The sequence below is a fragment of the Oreochromis niloticus genome, linkage group LG5 (assembly GCF_001858045.2).
Source record: "Oreochromis niloticus isolate F11D_XX linkage group LG5, O_niloticus_UMD_NMBU, whole genome shotgun sequence".
Classification (NCBI taxonomy): Eukaryota; Metazoa; Chordata; class Actinopteri; order Cichliformes; family Cichlidae; genus Oreochromis; species Oreochromis niloticus.
Window position 1 is genome coordinate 35047099 of NC_031970.2, and position 16343 is coordinate 35063441.

Genomic DNA, 16343 nt, shown 5'->3' on the forward strand with positions numbered 1-16343 from the left:
ACAATCCCTGCTTCGGTTATAGGCACAACTACTTGATCCTGGTTTGCTGTTGGATGATGTGGCAAGCTCCTATATGTAAGACATTATGAAGGCTCTACAAAGAAATGTTGGCCCACCCCATGTGCTCTGATAGACTGTAACTCATACTCAAGGGGGCAAACTGAAACTTTTTTCAGATTATGTTGATTTTTTAGGGAGTGATTAATTTAATTTTCAACAGCACAGTTTTAATAAATAACGGAATAAATGCATTTTACATTTCAATTAATAAAAGTAAGTAATGTTTCTGTTTCCTTTATTAAAAAAGTTATCAGTTTTTTAAAAGTATGAATTATATGTTAGATCGAAATCTGAGGTATAAGCAAATGCTAACATCATCTGTGAAAAATGTGGGTATTTTGACATTTGTGGTGAAAGGTTCAATAGAAACTTTGAGTGCATTTTTTTCAAATGCTTCTGTGTTTCAGGCCCGATGGTATCGGCACAGTCACTGTTGAGGAGAAAGAGCGCTTTGAGGAAATCAAGGAGAGGCTACGGGTGCTTCTTGAAAACCAGATTACACACTTCCGGTAGGACCCATTGCACCAACTGCACAATGACACATTGCCCTATTGGTCTGTTGAAAGTTGAAAAAAACCCCAAACCTCTTTTCTGAACAGGTACTGTTTTCCATTTGGAAGGCCTGAAGGGGCATTGAAGGCAACTCTGTCCCTTCTTGAAAGGGTAAGATATTTGTAGCACAGGATAAAACATAAGACTGATCCTACCTGTTTTTGGTGGCTCTTTTGGAATGACTATGCGTCCAGTCATACAATACTGCACTGCACATTTTTTTTATCATTGTTGATTTTGCTACTACTTGTAGCTTTGTCAGGATTAATTTACTGGAGGGAAAGAGTTAGTTAATTTTTATAACAAACAATGCAGAGCAAAATGAAACCTGCTTAATTCTGCTCTCTAACTAACTTCAAACATTAGCTCAAACTGTCATCTTTTCTTGAAACTAATGATAATATTTCCGTGCCAAAACCAAATGAAACAACAATAATTAAAAGTCTTAAAACTCTTAACATGAGGACAACTAAATCTAAAGAAATAATGGGGCATATGGAGGCTATAGAGTAATGTTGTCATTTAAGCCTGAGGATATATTTTTACAATATTTATTTACATCTTTTATTTAAAATTACTGCAACAATAAATAAATAACAATAATTTTGCTGTGTCTTTTGTATAAGGTTTTAATGAAAGATATTGTCACCCCAGTCCCACAAGAGGAAGTCAAAGGTGTGATCCGTAAGTGTTTGGAGCAGGCAGCTCAGGTCAATTACCAGCGTCTGTCAGAGTATGCAAAACTGGAAGGTACGTTATTACTCTGCTCCTTTGTGCAAACGCAATCTTGATATAGTATTAGAGGTAGCTGTAATAATAAGGGTAGTAGTTGCTGTAACGTTTATTGTCTTTTGGAAAGTCCATTTCCATCTTATGGGAACTGTCATATAGATATATCCAAATGAAGAACACATAACAGTTATAGACATTGCATACCTTGCCAAATTCCCCTGGCGTAGCTTGCCAAACAAATGCCAGTGAATATGGTATGCAGAACCAGATGGGAAAGATTTGAAGTGCTGAGGGGATTTTCTAGTATTAGTGGGGAGGTTATTTAAAATCATGGTGACAGTATATGAGAATGGTTAGTAAGCTTGTAAAACACAGAAAATTGAAATGCAAAAGTAGTAAATATTTTCACCAAATGAATAAACACAAACAGTGACAAACCAAAGTCATGGGTCTATTTCTCTATAGATTTTGCAGACATTATTTGAAATGCTAGAACAACATTTCAAATAATGTCTAATACACTATATGCAAAATGCAGAAGAATTCAGATGGATAAAATCAAGCAAAACTGCATGCCAGTACTTTAAATGACAGCAGCCATTTAGTTTTTCTTCATCTTTTTTTAAAACTATGATAATTACAGTAAAAATGCATTCAATTCTGTCTTGCTGACTTCTTCCACCATGCTTCAGCTTCTTGTTCAGCCGAGTCCTGGTTTACCTTTGACTTGCCTAGTAACTGAGAAGATTCTCCTTGTTTCCTGTTCTGGGTTATATTGTGTTCTGATGACTTCCACACTAACTCTTCTGTTTTCCTTATCTATTGGCCTTTTCCACTTTTATTTAACCTCTGTTTTAAAGCAGGTGGGCCAGTAAGACATGACGAGACTGTCCCTTGTGCCAGGATTTTATTTCATTTTTGTTTCTTGCCTCATCTAAGTTTTCTTTACTAGCCACAAGCATTCTGTGGGCCCCTAAAACAGTGACTCATTAACTGTGTTAGAACATGAACCTCTTTTAATGTGTGATAAATCTTCAGATTCGACATGTGAATATGTAAATTTGATATCTTTTTCACTTACTATATGTGTGACCCTAAACCTTTGACATTAGGATTATAGATGTAGTCCAAACCAAAGTTAGCTGCTAGTAAGCTGCTATGTCCCAAAAAGTTGATTCTGTTTATCGTGACATAACATATGTTTCGTCACTCAACCAAGTAACTTTTTGAGTCTTCTTATCTTATCCTTCATTTTGTCATGAAGGCCTGAATTTTTTATGTATTACATAGTTATTGAAGCTTTTTGTTGTTGTTTTTTATGCCAAAGCCTAATGCAATGTAACTGTAACTGTAACCATTTAATATTTATTGATATTCATTATAGCTTTTTTTTTCTTCTGAAATAGACTTTACATATACAGCACCAATATTTTCTCTGTTTCAGGAACAGATATCATTATTTTTTTTGTACATGACATTTAACTCTAACAGACTCATACTGGCATGTTTGAATACATGCATGTAATACACGTAAGACAAGGAATTAACTGATTTAAATTTAAGGGTGTTTTCACACATGCGGTGTGTAATTCATTCAAATTAACTCTGGTTTGTGTTTGCCCTTTGGTGTGATTCGCTTGGGCAGATATGAACACAGTAATTGCACTTGGACCAAAACAACTGCACTCTGGAGAAGGTGGTCTCGGCACGGTTCCAAATGAACACCAGAGGAGTTGGTTTACAATGTACAACAACCAGTTGTAACCAGTTTGAACTAAAAAAAAAAAAAGGTTCCTGTACATATGCTTTGTATTCGAGAATGTGGCAAGGTTTCATGATCCTTATGTGGTTTACTTTTTGTCTATGTCCAGTTTATGTGTCGTAGTCTTAGTCAGTGTTTGTTTCCTGATTTATATTGTTAGTCTTTGTCCTAAATGCATTATTTTTAGTTTTTCTTCCCTCTGTCTCATTTCCTTGATTTAGTTCAGATGTGTTCCCTGGTGTGTTCCATCTCCCTGATTACCTCGTGTGTGTTCAAGCCCTCAGTTTCCTTAGTTCTTTGTCGCATCGTACTGTTTTTAGTGTTTATATTTCGGGTGCATACTCCACACACACTACAACACAAGGTATTTTAGATGTGCAAAGGTCTGTATAGGCTAGTAACTACCTGTGAAATGAATGTAAATTTGTGTTCAAATAGAATACAAGACCTTTTTCCTGCATTTATTTTTGTTGCTTCCACTCCAGATACATCTGGTGAATAAGCAGACTGAAATCTTCTCACGTGGTTTGTAATGACGCATTTTGACTCATTTGGATTTTTCTCTGAGTTAAAACAAACCCAAATATGGGGAAAAGTTAAAACTGACTACAACCTCATCAACTGATTCAGACCAGAGTAAGGCTACGTCCACACTAATGCGTTTTTGTTTGAAAACGCATCATTTTCTCTCCGTTTTGGCCTCCCGTCCACATTGAGACGCTGCTTTCCTCAAGGAAAAACACAGCGTTTTGGAAATGCTCTCAAAAACGCATACATTTCAAAACACAGCTGTCCCGTCGCAGTGTGGATGCTTGAAAACACAGACTTTCTAAAACGATGGCGCATTTTAGTCATGTGATGCAGTCATGTGACCAATTAAACAAAGATAGCGGAGTGTATTATACAGTGGTTGTTTTGTTTGCTCTCAATTTTGACAGCCCTAAAAAAGATTAATATCAGTTTGTACATGCTCCAGACAGCTTTTCTTCAAATTCTTTAATTCTCACTCGCTTTTGCACATGCGCAGGACTGGAACATAAGCGTGTTTTTGTCATTTCAATGTGGACGCACAGCTCTGTGAAAATGACTGAAAACGATAGTGTGGACGCGGAGCGTTTTCAGATGAAAACGCCGTTTTCAAATCTATCCGGGGTAGTGTGGATGTAGCCTAAATGAACTACAGGTGTGAAAATGCCCTATGATACAGTAGAATACTGCTCAAAAAAATTTAAGAAATGCTTTGAAAACAAATTAGATTTCAGTGGAAAAATTACATAATGCTACATATGGAAATGCAAATTATCATCCTACAAAAGGCTCATTTCAAAGACACTCATAAATCAACCAAAAAAAGTCATGCGGCAGACTAGTCCATGTTGCTGAAAGTTCATGTAGCAACTTAAAGCGAGACTCAGTTGTTTGAATGACCAACATGTACTTGCTCCTGATGAGAAGGCATACTCCTAATGAGACAACAGATTGTGGTCCTGGAGAGTCTCAGATGCAACCTGGTGGTACTGGATGGACTGAAAATATAGTGTGTTAGGGGTCTTCTATTGGATTTTGGTCTGGCAAGCTTGGGGGCCAGTCTATGGTATCAGTTCCTTCATCCTCCTAAAACTACATGCATGCATGCTCTTCCCATATGATACATGCGCATGTCATGCACCAGGAGCAACCTAGGACTCAGTGCAGCAGCATTGGGTCTGACAAACGTTCCAAGGATTTCAACCTGATATCTAATGGGCTACCCTCATGAAGTCTGTTTCTAATTATTTTATCAGAAAAGTTCACATCAGTGGCCTGCAGAAAATGCCTCAACTGCCCCAGGCACCCAGGGATGGTCCAGCGGCCAATAACTCCACAGCCCTTTGGACAGCACCCACTCACCTGAACAGTGGCAGCCATCAGACCCATGAGGCAGAGGCACAGCCCCCGGCTCAGTAGAGAGTGGAGGCTGAAGTGGTCTAGGCATGCACAAAAGACCTAATTCTGAGCCTCTGACGAAGTTCAGAAACATGCCCAATAAAAGCTGTCACCTGAGATGGTTCCAGCCTGCCCTTTTGAATTTCAGGTGCAGCCCCAAAAAGATGTCAGGGGGGAGGGGGCCAGCTGAAGGATGGCTGACCCTTGGCTCCACATCCTCTCCTGTCTCCCCTGTGTGCAGGTGTCACGTCTGCGAAAGGCCTCTATCTCCAGGGGATAGGTGGGACTCGTCAGAGGAGAGGACGGAGTGAAGCCTCCCCACTTAGTTTGTGGGGGGGTCCGTGCTGCCAAAATAAAACAGTCTAAGCAGTACTGTGGAGTTTCCCTGGCTAGTATGGCATGTTGAGAGCTGAGGCATAAAATCTATCAATCTATCTAGCATCTATCATGCCCATCCTCCAATGGCATGGAAATACTGCACTCAGCAGATTTATGGCACGTTATGGGGCCGCAATACTCTGGTGTAACACAGGGGTGGTAAGGGAGTGGCAAGAGTGAACTCGCAAAGTGAGGCACTCGCTTACAGACAGGAATCTTTAGCTCACAGACCTAGCGAGTGGGGCCCCACTGGTCGCGTAAAACCCATGACACGGGGGAAATATGCCAGACTGGAAGTTCGCGGTGCAGGCTGAAGAACTCTCCCAGGCAAGCTGATATATCAGACACAGCGAGGTCTGACTGGTGCATTAACCCCGTGCAATAAGCGTGTGGGCAACAATTAAACTGGGGGAAGAGCCGGACACCTACAATGGCTGGAAAAACTCACTTGCTCGGTGAGAGCCGCAGCGAGGACCCCTGGCCGTGTGAACCCACGAGACTCCAGGCAATACGCCATGGGAACAGTTAGGTGCTAGGCGCTTTTTGTTAGGCGCTAGGGGATGGCAGCATCCAGGGAGGCTGCCGAAAAAGGCTCCCAACAGAGCGGACACAACAGCTACACACACAAAACACCATCACACAGTACCAGACAAGTACTACACACATAAACTGTCACACACGCTCCCTCTCAAGTGGCGATCAAACGTTATTTTATATGTAAGCGGTAGGGTGTGACCGGGACTAGCTGAGTGTCATAAAGAAGTATCCACATGGAGTGGAGAGACAGTGTCGATATGATAGAGAACTTATTCCTGCTGACATCTGAGGCTTGGCAAAGCCTGAAAGATCATCAGTTCATTGCAGTCATACAGATACTTCAATACAGAAAGACAAGCAGCCATGCACACCTTCAGTCCATTTAGAACTGCCTAACAAGAGCTGTGGGAGGAAATTTGCACATGCAATGGACATGTTCAATCCACTTCACCACCTTGCTACCCATTTATATTATTTATATTTATATTATAAGCACATAAAAAATGAAATCAATTTGCAAAACAAAACTACAGGAAGTCCCTTAAAGCTTTTAACCTCTTAAAATCTCCTAAACATAGTTTCATGTACAAATTTCACAATGATACACATTGTACCTTTTAATATAATGTGTGGTTAAAGTTCTGATTTTCTTGTTTCTTGTGAGGTAGTGGTAGCAAAAAACTTTCTATTAGTCAAACCCTAGTGACCATTATGCTCGTTCGTTCTGACCCTGGCCTTTCGCATGCCTCGGTATCCTGCCTCTTTCTCTATAGGGAAAAAGAGAGAGATGTATGAGCATCCTGTCTTCTGCTTGGCCTCTCAAGTGATGGATTTAACGATTCGTGAGTACCTTCCTCCCCAGCCTCAATTTTTTTTTTTCTTCTTGTTACAGTCAGTATGCACGTAAACCACCAGAAGCAACCTCAAATTTTTGTCATCTCTGTCGTTGTTTTGGTCTGTAACACTGATTGTTACACTGTGCTCCAAGCCCTTGTTTATCACTAAAATACTTTCTAGTCTTTCTGTAATCTTCTTTTCTGTACTGCCTGAAACCACCAGTTCTGTCTGTCTGCAATTTGAATGCATTTTTACTTTGCTTATGTGTAAATTAAGTAAAATAAGTTCTTAAGGCCATGGTTCAGGCAAGGAAGACCCCCAAATCTAGCTGTTTTTAAAAGTGTATCTTGTCAGTTCTGGTCAAGACAATCTGGTGAATTTCAAACTAAGTGTCAGGAAGAATAAGGAAGAAAGGTAATGTGAGTGAGTCATCATTATGGACTTTTTCAGGTTTCGACTTTTGCATTCTTCATTATCATTTAATGCTCTGTTGGGTTCTTAGCTAGCTTGTGTATTCTTGATCATTCTCTTTAGTCTGAGTTATTGGTCTTGTCGAATGGGTTTAAGTTAATATTTTCCTTTTTAATATTGTGTATAAGGTTTTATTTTTTTGTTAGTGCTGTTTTCTGTTTCATATCTATATTAGTGTCATTGTCTCAGTGTTTTGATTATTTCCAGTTTTATTGTAATAGTCTTTTTCCTTTGTATCTAGTATCCGGTCTTGAAGTGATGACGTGACAAATCCTACTTCCAGGCCTAAAGTAGTCTGCGTTTAATATGGCTTTTGTGTTGTTAACATGTTTAATGTTTTGTATTTTCTTCTATTTAATCTCAAAAAGCTCCTAAAACAGTCAGTGATCACTGTTGACCTCCCTCGGCTTTTATTACTGCTAATCATTTATTTAAGCTCAGTTTTTAAACCCTTAGATGTAACTACAGCACAGCCCATGCAGCAGTATATGAATGACTAACCTCGTATTGTGGATGGATTATCTCAGTTGTTCTCCTGGCTGAAGTTTGGTCCTTTTACAGCATCCTGCCATGCGATTACATTTGTTCCTGACCACCGAGAACACTCACGTTAACTTTTATCGAGTGGAAAAAAAGTTAGCTTGTTTATGTTATGCTAACATAGCTGTGTCGCTAGCGGTCACGTAGCACATCATTATATACCAGCTAGCCAAACTTCAGTAACCCTACAAACGTCACTGCTGTTTAGTTTTCTGTCTTCATTTATGTTGGAAGTTATAGCAGAGCTGTACGTTTGAATTTTTTTCCAAAACCCCGCAGTCAGGACATGCTATATTGTATTTAGATAGAAGCTAGCGAGCTAACTTCCTGCTAACTTCTAACGCTGTTAAATGTCCTAAATTCCGTTTTCATGGATGCCTGGATGTTAAACTCAATTGTTACACCTGGTAGAGAAGAACGCTGATCATTTTATTAAAGATGAAAGACTTTAGACAGTTTTTCAACTCTCAGTAATGCCACAGTGATCGTTTGATATATGGACCTGCAGCGGAGTTTGAGCCCAGACACGGCCAGTGACGTGAGACTTAAAGACCGGATTTAGTTCACTTTCCTTGTCTCGTCATCATGGGTTTGTTTCAGCTGTCTCTCCTCATCCTCCTGAATCCATTTCCCTAATGTGTGTATTTAACCCCTTCATTTGTCTTAGGTCTTTGCTGTGTCATATTGTTTTCTGTTTGCACTGTTTGCTGCCTAAGTAGTGAGTTGGCTAGATTTTGTTTTCACCTGCCGTTTTGGACGAAATAATGGTTTATATTTTGTTCATTAACACAAGACAACTCCTGCTCCTGTAGGTCGAAACCTTTTGTCATTTCAAGCAACGATGTCAGCGTGGAAATCTCTGGCAGGACTAGAAATAAAACTATGATTGATTTTATGTTGTTCATTCATCGAGGAGGTTAATTTATGTAAAAAAGGGAAACAAAAACAAACAAACTGGGATTTGCAATGTTTATATTAAAACTGTTGCAGTGTTTTCAAATGATGGGACAGTCCGCACTCACTTTCTCTTTTTGATAATAACTTCTTCAGCTTTGGAGATAACCCTTTCACATAGTAGTGAGTAGGCAGGGGTGCACAATCTCCCACACCAAAGAATGCTTTGAGATAGAGAAAACATCCAGTAAGTGCCAGTTAAATAAAAATATTAAATAATAAATATTATTTTAGGTGCCTTGCAAAACAGTCACCTTACACAGAAGCATTAAAATCCATAAGAAAAAGCAAAAATCATCTTCCACCTGTAAATTTGTAATGAGTTTAAAGAGGTGCATTTTGAGATGGAATTTGAAAGTGGAGAGAGAGTCACTGTTAAAGATGTCGGACAGTATGAATGGGTCTTTTGACATGCAGAAGTTCATAGAGATACTGTGGAGCAAGATTATGGATTGCCTCAGCTGAAATGGTACAAAAATCAAATAATGAAATATTTATCAGGAAAGCACGACAGAAGAAAAGGAACTGTGTGCTAAACAAAGACAGTCATTTTAAGATGTTTCACACCACTAGTAAGCTCAGGAGTCATTGCAATGAGTGAGAAATGAGGGAACAATTGCTTTCTGTTAGTATATTTTATATTTTAAGGTCAACAAGTTTTCAATTTTTCAAGCCTGACTTAAAACATTAATCATTAATCATTAATCAAACATTAATGTGCCCATGTAACAGATAATTTTCTAATTCATTCTTTAAGATGTGACTGAAGTGTGTCTTCAAACGCATTTGCTCGATTTAAAATAGACAGTGGTGATGCAAAGAGGCCAAATGAAGAAATGATGATCAAGGTCAACAGCAAGGGTTGCTGGGAGCTCACTGCTGATTAACCAAGTTACATAATAATAAATAATCTACTTAAAATGTGTCAGCATGTTTTAAGTAGATTCTCTCCTGAGGAATATGCGTTATTTGCGCAGCTTGTTAAGGTGTACCTTAGTAAAATCACTGACTGAAGTCACCCTGAAGACCACCGTGTCTCCAAGCACTTCACCTGCCTGCATTCTATTTGTTTTTATCTCGACTGTCCATTACTTTGGATTGTTGGTCACAGCTATTTAAACTCATCTACTTTCACTTTCTTTACTACTTGTGTGTTGATCTTTCCACATTTCTCCCTCTCATTCACATATCCTGGTCTTGCTTCTTCCATTCCTCTTCTCTCCAGAGCATACCTCTACCTTTCCAAGCACTCTTCCACCTGCTCCCTACTCTCACTACACATCACAATTAACATCATAGTTCATGGACACTCCTGCTAACCTCATCTGTCAACCTGTCCATCACCATGACAAACATGAAGGGCTGCAGAGCTGATCCCTGACCCCCACCTTAATCCCATCTGTTCTTCCTACTGCATACCTCATCATTATTTTGCAGTCCTCATACACGTCTTTCTCACCTATTCCTGACTTTCTCATGCAGTGTCACAGTTCCTGTTTTTGCACTGCTTTCTATAGATCCCCAAAGACACAGTGAAGTCCTTCTGACTTTTCCTTTTCTTCTCCATCAACATTTTCAGGGCAAATATTGCATCTCTAATGCTCTTTCTCAGCATTAACCCATACGCTTCTCACTGATTATCACCTGTTTTCTTAGGTTAGCTCCAACAACTCTTCCCATAGCATCATGGTATGGCTCATGAACTTTATCCTTCTGTAGTTCCTACAGCTCTCCATATCACTGCTGTTCTTTAACATCGGTATTTGTACATTTCTCCTCAATTCCTCAGGCATCTTGTCACCCTACAAGATGTGTTAAACAATATGGTTAAGCAGTCCACTGCCTTCTCTCTAAATATCCATGTATGTCATCTGTCAGCCACTTTTCCATCCTTCATCCTCTTCGCAGCTACCCCCACTTCCTTCTTGCTAATCTTCTGCACTTCCTGATTCACTAGCTGTCCTCCATCTGTTTTCTGCTCTCATGTTCTGCAATCATCACCTCCTCAAAGTCCTCCTTCCATCTTCAACACATTCTTTTTACACATTAGTATGTATCCATGTCTGTCATTAACCACCCTGCCCACCTCAATCTCTCTGCCCTGTCAATTGATAATAGCCCTTTTTATTTTCCTTAGTGTTTGGCCACACAAACAACTCATCATAAATCTTTTCCTTTGATTATCCCACCAATTCTTTGCTAACATCCTCCTTTGAATACTTTACTGCACTTATATTTCCAGAGGATACACCAAACAACTCTTTGGCAGTTTCCCTCACCACTTCAGCTGTACCAGGCATCTGGTAACTCTTCCCTACCACCCAGAGGCTTTCTCAACTCCTTGAACTCTGTACAATAGTCTTCCTTCTTCAAATTCAAAATCCTTGGTTCATCCTCACTTTCCGTTTAATACCTTAAATAGCATCTGATGTTTTTTTTTCTCTATCCTGCAGTACGTGTTTGTCAAAGCTATTTTCATCCTTTTTTGCAAAATCCATTACTGTTTGTCTTTCTGCATTGCTCCCCTTAACACAATACTTACCAACAGCTCATCATCACATCTGTTCCCTTCACCCAAATGTCCATTAAAATCTCCTCCAATCACCAATCTTCCCCCCCTGAGAACATGCTCTACCACTTCATCCAGCATACTCCAGAATTCCTCTCTCTCTTTTGACATCCAACTTGTGGGGCATAAGCGCTGACACTATTCAACATTACCCCTTTGATTCCCAGCTTCAAACTCATGATCCTTTCTGACATTCTAATCTCCTCCACAACACTCTCCCCATACTCTTGCTTCAACATTACTCATACTCAATTTTGGTATCTATAATAGAACAGTTTGAATTCATCTCCAGTGCTCCTGGCCTTCCACCCGGTCTCCAGCACACACAATATATCTACTGTTGTTCTCTCCAATACATCAGCCAGCTCACTCCCTTTACCAGTCATAGTCTTTAGATGTGAAGCCGCTATTATTACCTTCAAATCCCACCTTTCCTTCTCTCTTGCTGAATCTAAATATGCAATGCATGTTCTTAGCCGACAGTAGCACAGTTTCCACTGGCACTCTTTTATCCAACAGCACTGTCATTCTTATCCCAGGCCTCAACGGACCAGTATGGACCGGTATCCTGGCGCAGTCCTACCCATTTATTTGGGTTGGACTGACTTTTATGGTTTAGAAATGTAAACACAACACAACTCATCTGAGTGCTTATTGTTCAGCTGTTGCGCATCTTTGTCATTACAGTTAAAGTATGCGACCAAGAATATGTTAATAAAAATGGTGTTAAGACATCTGCAAACTCTCTGACATTACAATGAATGCTTCATTAGTTTAGATTGAGATGGATGAATGATGAAATGCTTGATTTACAATGTCTAAATAGTCCAATTCAAATCTGTTTTACATTTTCAAAACAAGGTTTTTATATTTCAATAAGTGAAGATATTTAATAATGAAAGTTATCAAAACTGTTTGAAACTAGTCAATGTTTTTGTGAAGAGTGTCTTAAGCTGGGCAGACACTGTGCGATTTTTTTCAGTCACGTTATTCAGCTCCTGCTCAAACTGTACAATTGAATCACAGGGGTTATAAGTTCATAGGTCACGATGCAGGGTCTCACACTATACGGCCCGATGCTCTGATGCGACCTGAGTGCTCACACTGTGCGTCCCTAACATGAAGGTTATAACACAAAATCTGTCTCTCGCTCTCCCTCTCTGTCTTTCACTCACACACACACACACACCACCACCATCAACTTTGCTAAATTGCTAATGAAAAACATTAATCAGGCAGCTGTGATTGAGCAGCAATGTAAATCCAACTATTTTCAAGGTTGTTGTGTTAATGATAATGTTGTGAGGCCACATCGAAAAGGCTCAGATGAGCTTGCCAAAGTTCTACAAGTTGTCCCTCCATCGCTTGTGTTCACCTCACACGCTGCACTGCCGTGCTGCTCCGTCTTTTCACTTTCATTTCTGTCTTTGCGACTGCGCAGTGTGAGAGGCTGCGGCCGACAGGATTTCGGAGAGGTTTGATTTTCTTACGACCAAACGATTGATGATCGGGAGCTGGTCGTGAGGTGTTAATCGCTTCTCGTTACCCCATGTATACTGCACGATGCACGACACACGATTAAGGTGAAACTCGGGCCGTTCCCCAAAACGGTCCTACGACTGAAAAATTGGCTCAAAATGGGCCAAAAACGAACAGTGTATGCCCAGCATTAGTGACATTCTGCAACTGAGTGAAAAAGGCATGTTCATAGTGGAAAGTAGATAGGCCCCAGGAGATGAAGGGGGGGACTCCAGTGGCTCGGAGCAGCAGTTCTAAGAGATCAAGATCGACTATATTATCCCCAAGGGGGAATTTGCCTTGAGGCCAGCAGCATAAATGACACACATAACACATACACCCAAAAACCACAAAGTCACAAAACAGAATTTTAAAAATTAACAGTCACAGGAACAAATGAGAACTTAAGTCTATTTTTTCTGAAGCAAAACAAAGAATGCCTCCTCTCTGATGGTAACAGCTGATACACCGAGAACAAAGGATGTGTAGTATCACCCCAAATTCAGGAGGCAGAGAGGATTCTACAGGAGGGGAGGCCCTTTGCTGCTAAATGTCCCTATTAACCAGCACCATTCAGCGGCTAAGAGGCTGTGTCTGTACAGGGGCACATAATTCATGTTTAAAAACATGCTTGGAAAACTACAAACCTCTTAACTTACTGGCCTTATTATAAAATATATAACAAAAGTAAGCAATTGTTCCTTTGATAGGCCTTACTACATCCTAAACCTTTCCTCTGAGGCAGAACAGAAGGTCCACTTTGCAGAAGGTTTCAGCCATATTAGTCTGCTGGAACTTATGCAGGTCATGCTATCTCAGCTTGCTGTGTTGTTCATAGCTGAGCCACGACTCTACCAGCACATGGTCTGAGCGGAGTCGGTGACATTCTCAAGTTAAAGCAGTTTCTGTGACATGTGTTCGTTCTGGGCAGAATTACAGTGCTGAGTAACATATCATCTTTTTCTATATGCTAAACATTTAAGATTTCCATGAAAACATCTTAATTAGTTAAACTAAATGACATTGTTTACAAAGATGACACAAAGATGCCTTTGACAAATTGTTTTAAAATGAAAAGCACTCAAACAACCTGATGGCTGTTTTAAAAAGATTAATAAAGAAAGTTGAGGGAAAAATCATGACGGTTAATTATAATCATGTTATTAACCAACTTTAGATGGCCAACCAGTGCAGAGGAGGGAGGTCTGCAGAAGAAAAGACTGGAAGTTAACACTGGCCAAGCTGTTGTAGATTTCTGGTGTGAGCTTTGATTTGATTAAGAGATGTTACTGAGGATCTACAGCAGCAGTGAACTGAGAGGACTAAAACCACTGACGATCAAAGACTGGTTAATGGCTTAGGATGAATAATCTCAGCTGGTTGGAAACAATGAGGTCTGCAGACTTTTGACTGGGCCATCCCATTATATTTGTTCTTTTCTTTTTCAGCCATTCTGTTAGTGTGTTTGGGATCATTGGACTTCATTTACCAATATGTCTGTGGAACTGTTCTTACCCTGTGCAAAAAACAATTGTGTATGCAAAATTATTTGATTTATTAAGCATGTGCCTATTTCTGTTTTGCATATGTTTTTAAATCATAATTATTCTGAACCAGTAGGTGTCCGCAATCTGCATGCAATCTGCGAGAAAGTCTGACTTAAGAAACCTAAACAATTTTGTAGAAAGACAAAGTCAGAAAGTAGCAGGTTTCCAAAGTATTTATATAGGACTGACGACATAAGAGCTAAGGCTTGGCTGACCTGTCCTGTACTAATAGAGTGTTTGTCCAATTTATGCACAAATCTGTGCATAAACATACATACACAAATTACACTCAAAAGTCAGTCTTCGTACTTGAATCTTTTCATACTTGAACAAATGAAACTTTGAAACTATGAAACTTTGGCTATGTGTGTGTACAAATGGCTGTCTATGGAAGTCTGCACAAGTCTTTAAAATTAATGAATAAATAAATTGAATAACTTGCATTGCAAAAATAATGAAATGCTAAAATGCAAAGATTTCGAAACAACACTGAGGAAAAAAACAACATAATTGATGTGCTGTAATTAAATTGAATCATTTATTTACTGTTATATTCTTCAGTGCTAAGCCATAGTGCCGATGCCTGCAGCTTTCTAAAATAAATTCCTACAAAGCTATTATTGAACTTCATTTTTATTGTCATAGCGCTAAATCATAACAACAGTTCCCTCAAGACTCTTTGTATTATAGGCTGATTATATTTAAGATTGAAGCATTAATTAAGAGTAGGACGTCTTTGAGCAGTCTTATAGGAATGGGATAGACGACATTTGGTAATTATTGAAGTGAAGTCAGAAAGATCAATTGGACAAAAAGGACCCAAGTCCCCTTCCTATCGGGGACTCATTTCTCATATAAATTATTAATCAAACTTTTACTTTCATTTATAGCTTTGATTAAGAATAAAGGTGATTTACTATTAGCAAATATGGAAAAGCTCTGTTATAGCACTGCATAGTTTGATACACTTTGGGTTTCATGGATAGAGGTTCTTGAAATAAAGAACAGATTGTGATCACATCTAGAGGGTATCCACACTGATCTTTGACTTTTGTGCTTCAGAAAATGTGGGGAGGCTTGCGACCCCTGCCAAGAAACTGGAGGACACGATCCGTTTGGCTGAGCTGGTGATTGAGGTGCTTCAGCAGAATGAGGAACATCATGCTGAGGTCAGTGTGCTGGTACATATGCATATAGCCACACCATTTTCATACACCATTGTAGACGTTTTACACATTTGTCTCCAATGCAATGTTAAAATAATAAGGTCTACAGAGCTCCTCAACATTTGTTTCCAAAGATAAACTGAACACGTTTTTTGTCTTGTTGCTGACTGAAGGTCAGTAGTTGTATAACTTTACTTAAATGTAAATACAGAATTTCTCACTGCTACCTACCTGCTTTGAACCATCATACTCCATGTTATCTGCACAATAACCCACAAAGTACATATTCTAAAGTGCAGGTAGGTTTATAAAAGCAGGGGAGAACTAAAAAAAATCTTCACTTTTTCCTTAAACTACATGGATTGAGAGAATCCTCTTCACTCTGCTGTGTATGCTGTGCTGTTTAGCTACATTTTTGTCACTTTTTTGTAACTAAAACAAAGCTGACTTACTGCTTCTCTACTTTTTATTCCAATCAATTATTTGTTTTGCGGGGAATTGTTTGAACAGGGAAAAGAGGTATGTGATTGTCTTGGTGCCATATACCCCATTCCCTACCCTACCCTCAATATACCTGTAGAACCTGTGCATGCACTTATTGACACAGCTATTGTTGTCGAGGAATATTAATATTTCCTTTTTCAACAATGACACAAAACCCATTTCAGCTTGTTGTCACTGCCAGTCAAGTACTTGTAGAGGTGCTTGCTAGATTCAAAGCTTGCAACAGTTTTGGCTTCATTATTGAAGAGCAGACACAAGTACTTAGGCAGTGTGTTTATTTGTCCAAAGCA

At 39.3% G+C, this 16343-nt stretch overlaps 1 protein-coding gene across 5 annotated transcripts in view; it reads left to right on the forward strand.

The window, feature by feature from the left end:
• Positions 1–16343, forward strand: part of LOC100708976 (calcium-dependent secretion activator 1) — a 331413-nt gene that overhangs the window by 204038 nt on the left and 111032 nt on the right. For 2 of the 5 annotated variants that reach the window (XM_019358540.2, XM_019358543.2), the window contains 6 exons: positions 468–569; positions 660–723; positions 1239–1362; positions 6721–6789; positions 15446–15552; positions 16060–16068. In XM_019358540.2, the coding sequence (XP_019214085.1) occupies positions 468–569; positions 660–723; positions 1239–1362; positions 6721–6789; positions 15446–15552; positions 16060–16068 (475 nt within the window). The remainder of the gene's footprint in view (positions 1–467; positions 570–659; positions 724–1238; positions 1363–6720; positions 6790–15445; positions 15553–16059; positions 16069–16343) is intronic. The other 3 variants (XM_019358541.2, XM_005452187.4, XM_005452188.4) reach the window with 3 other exon arrangements.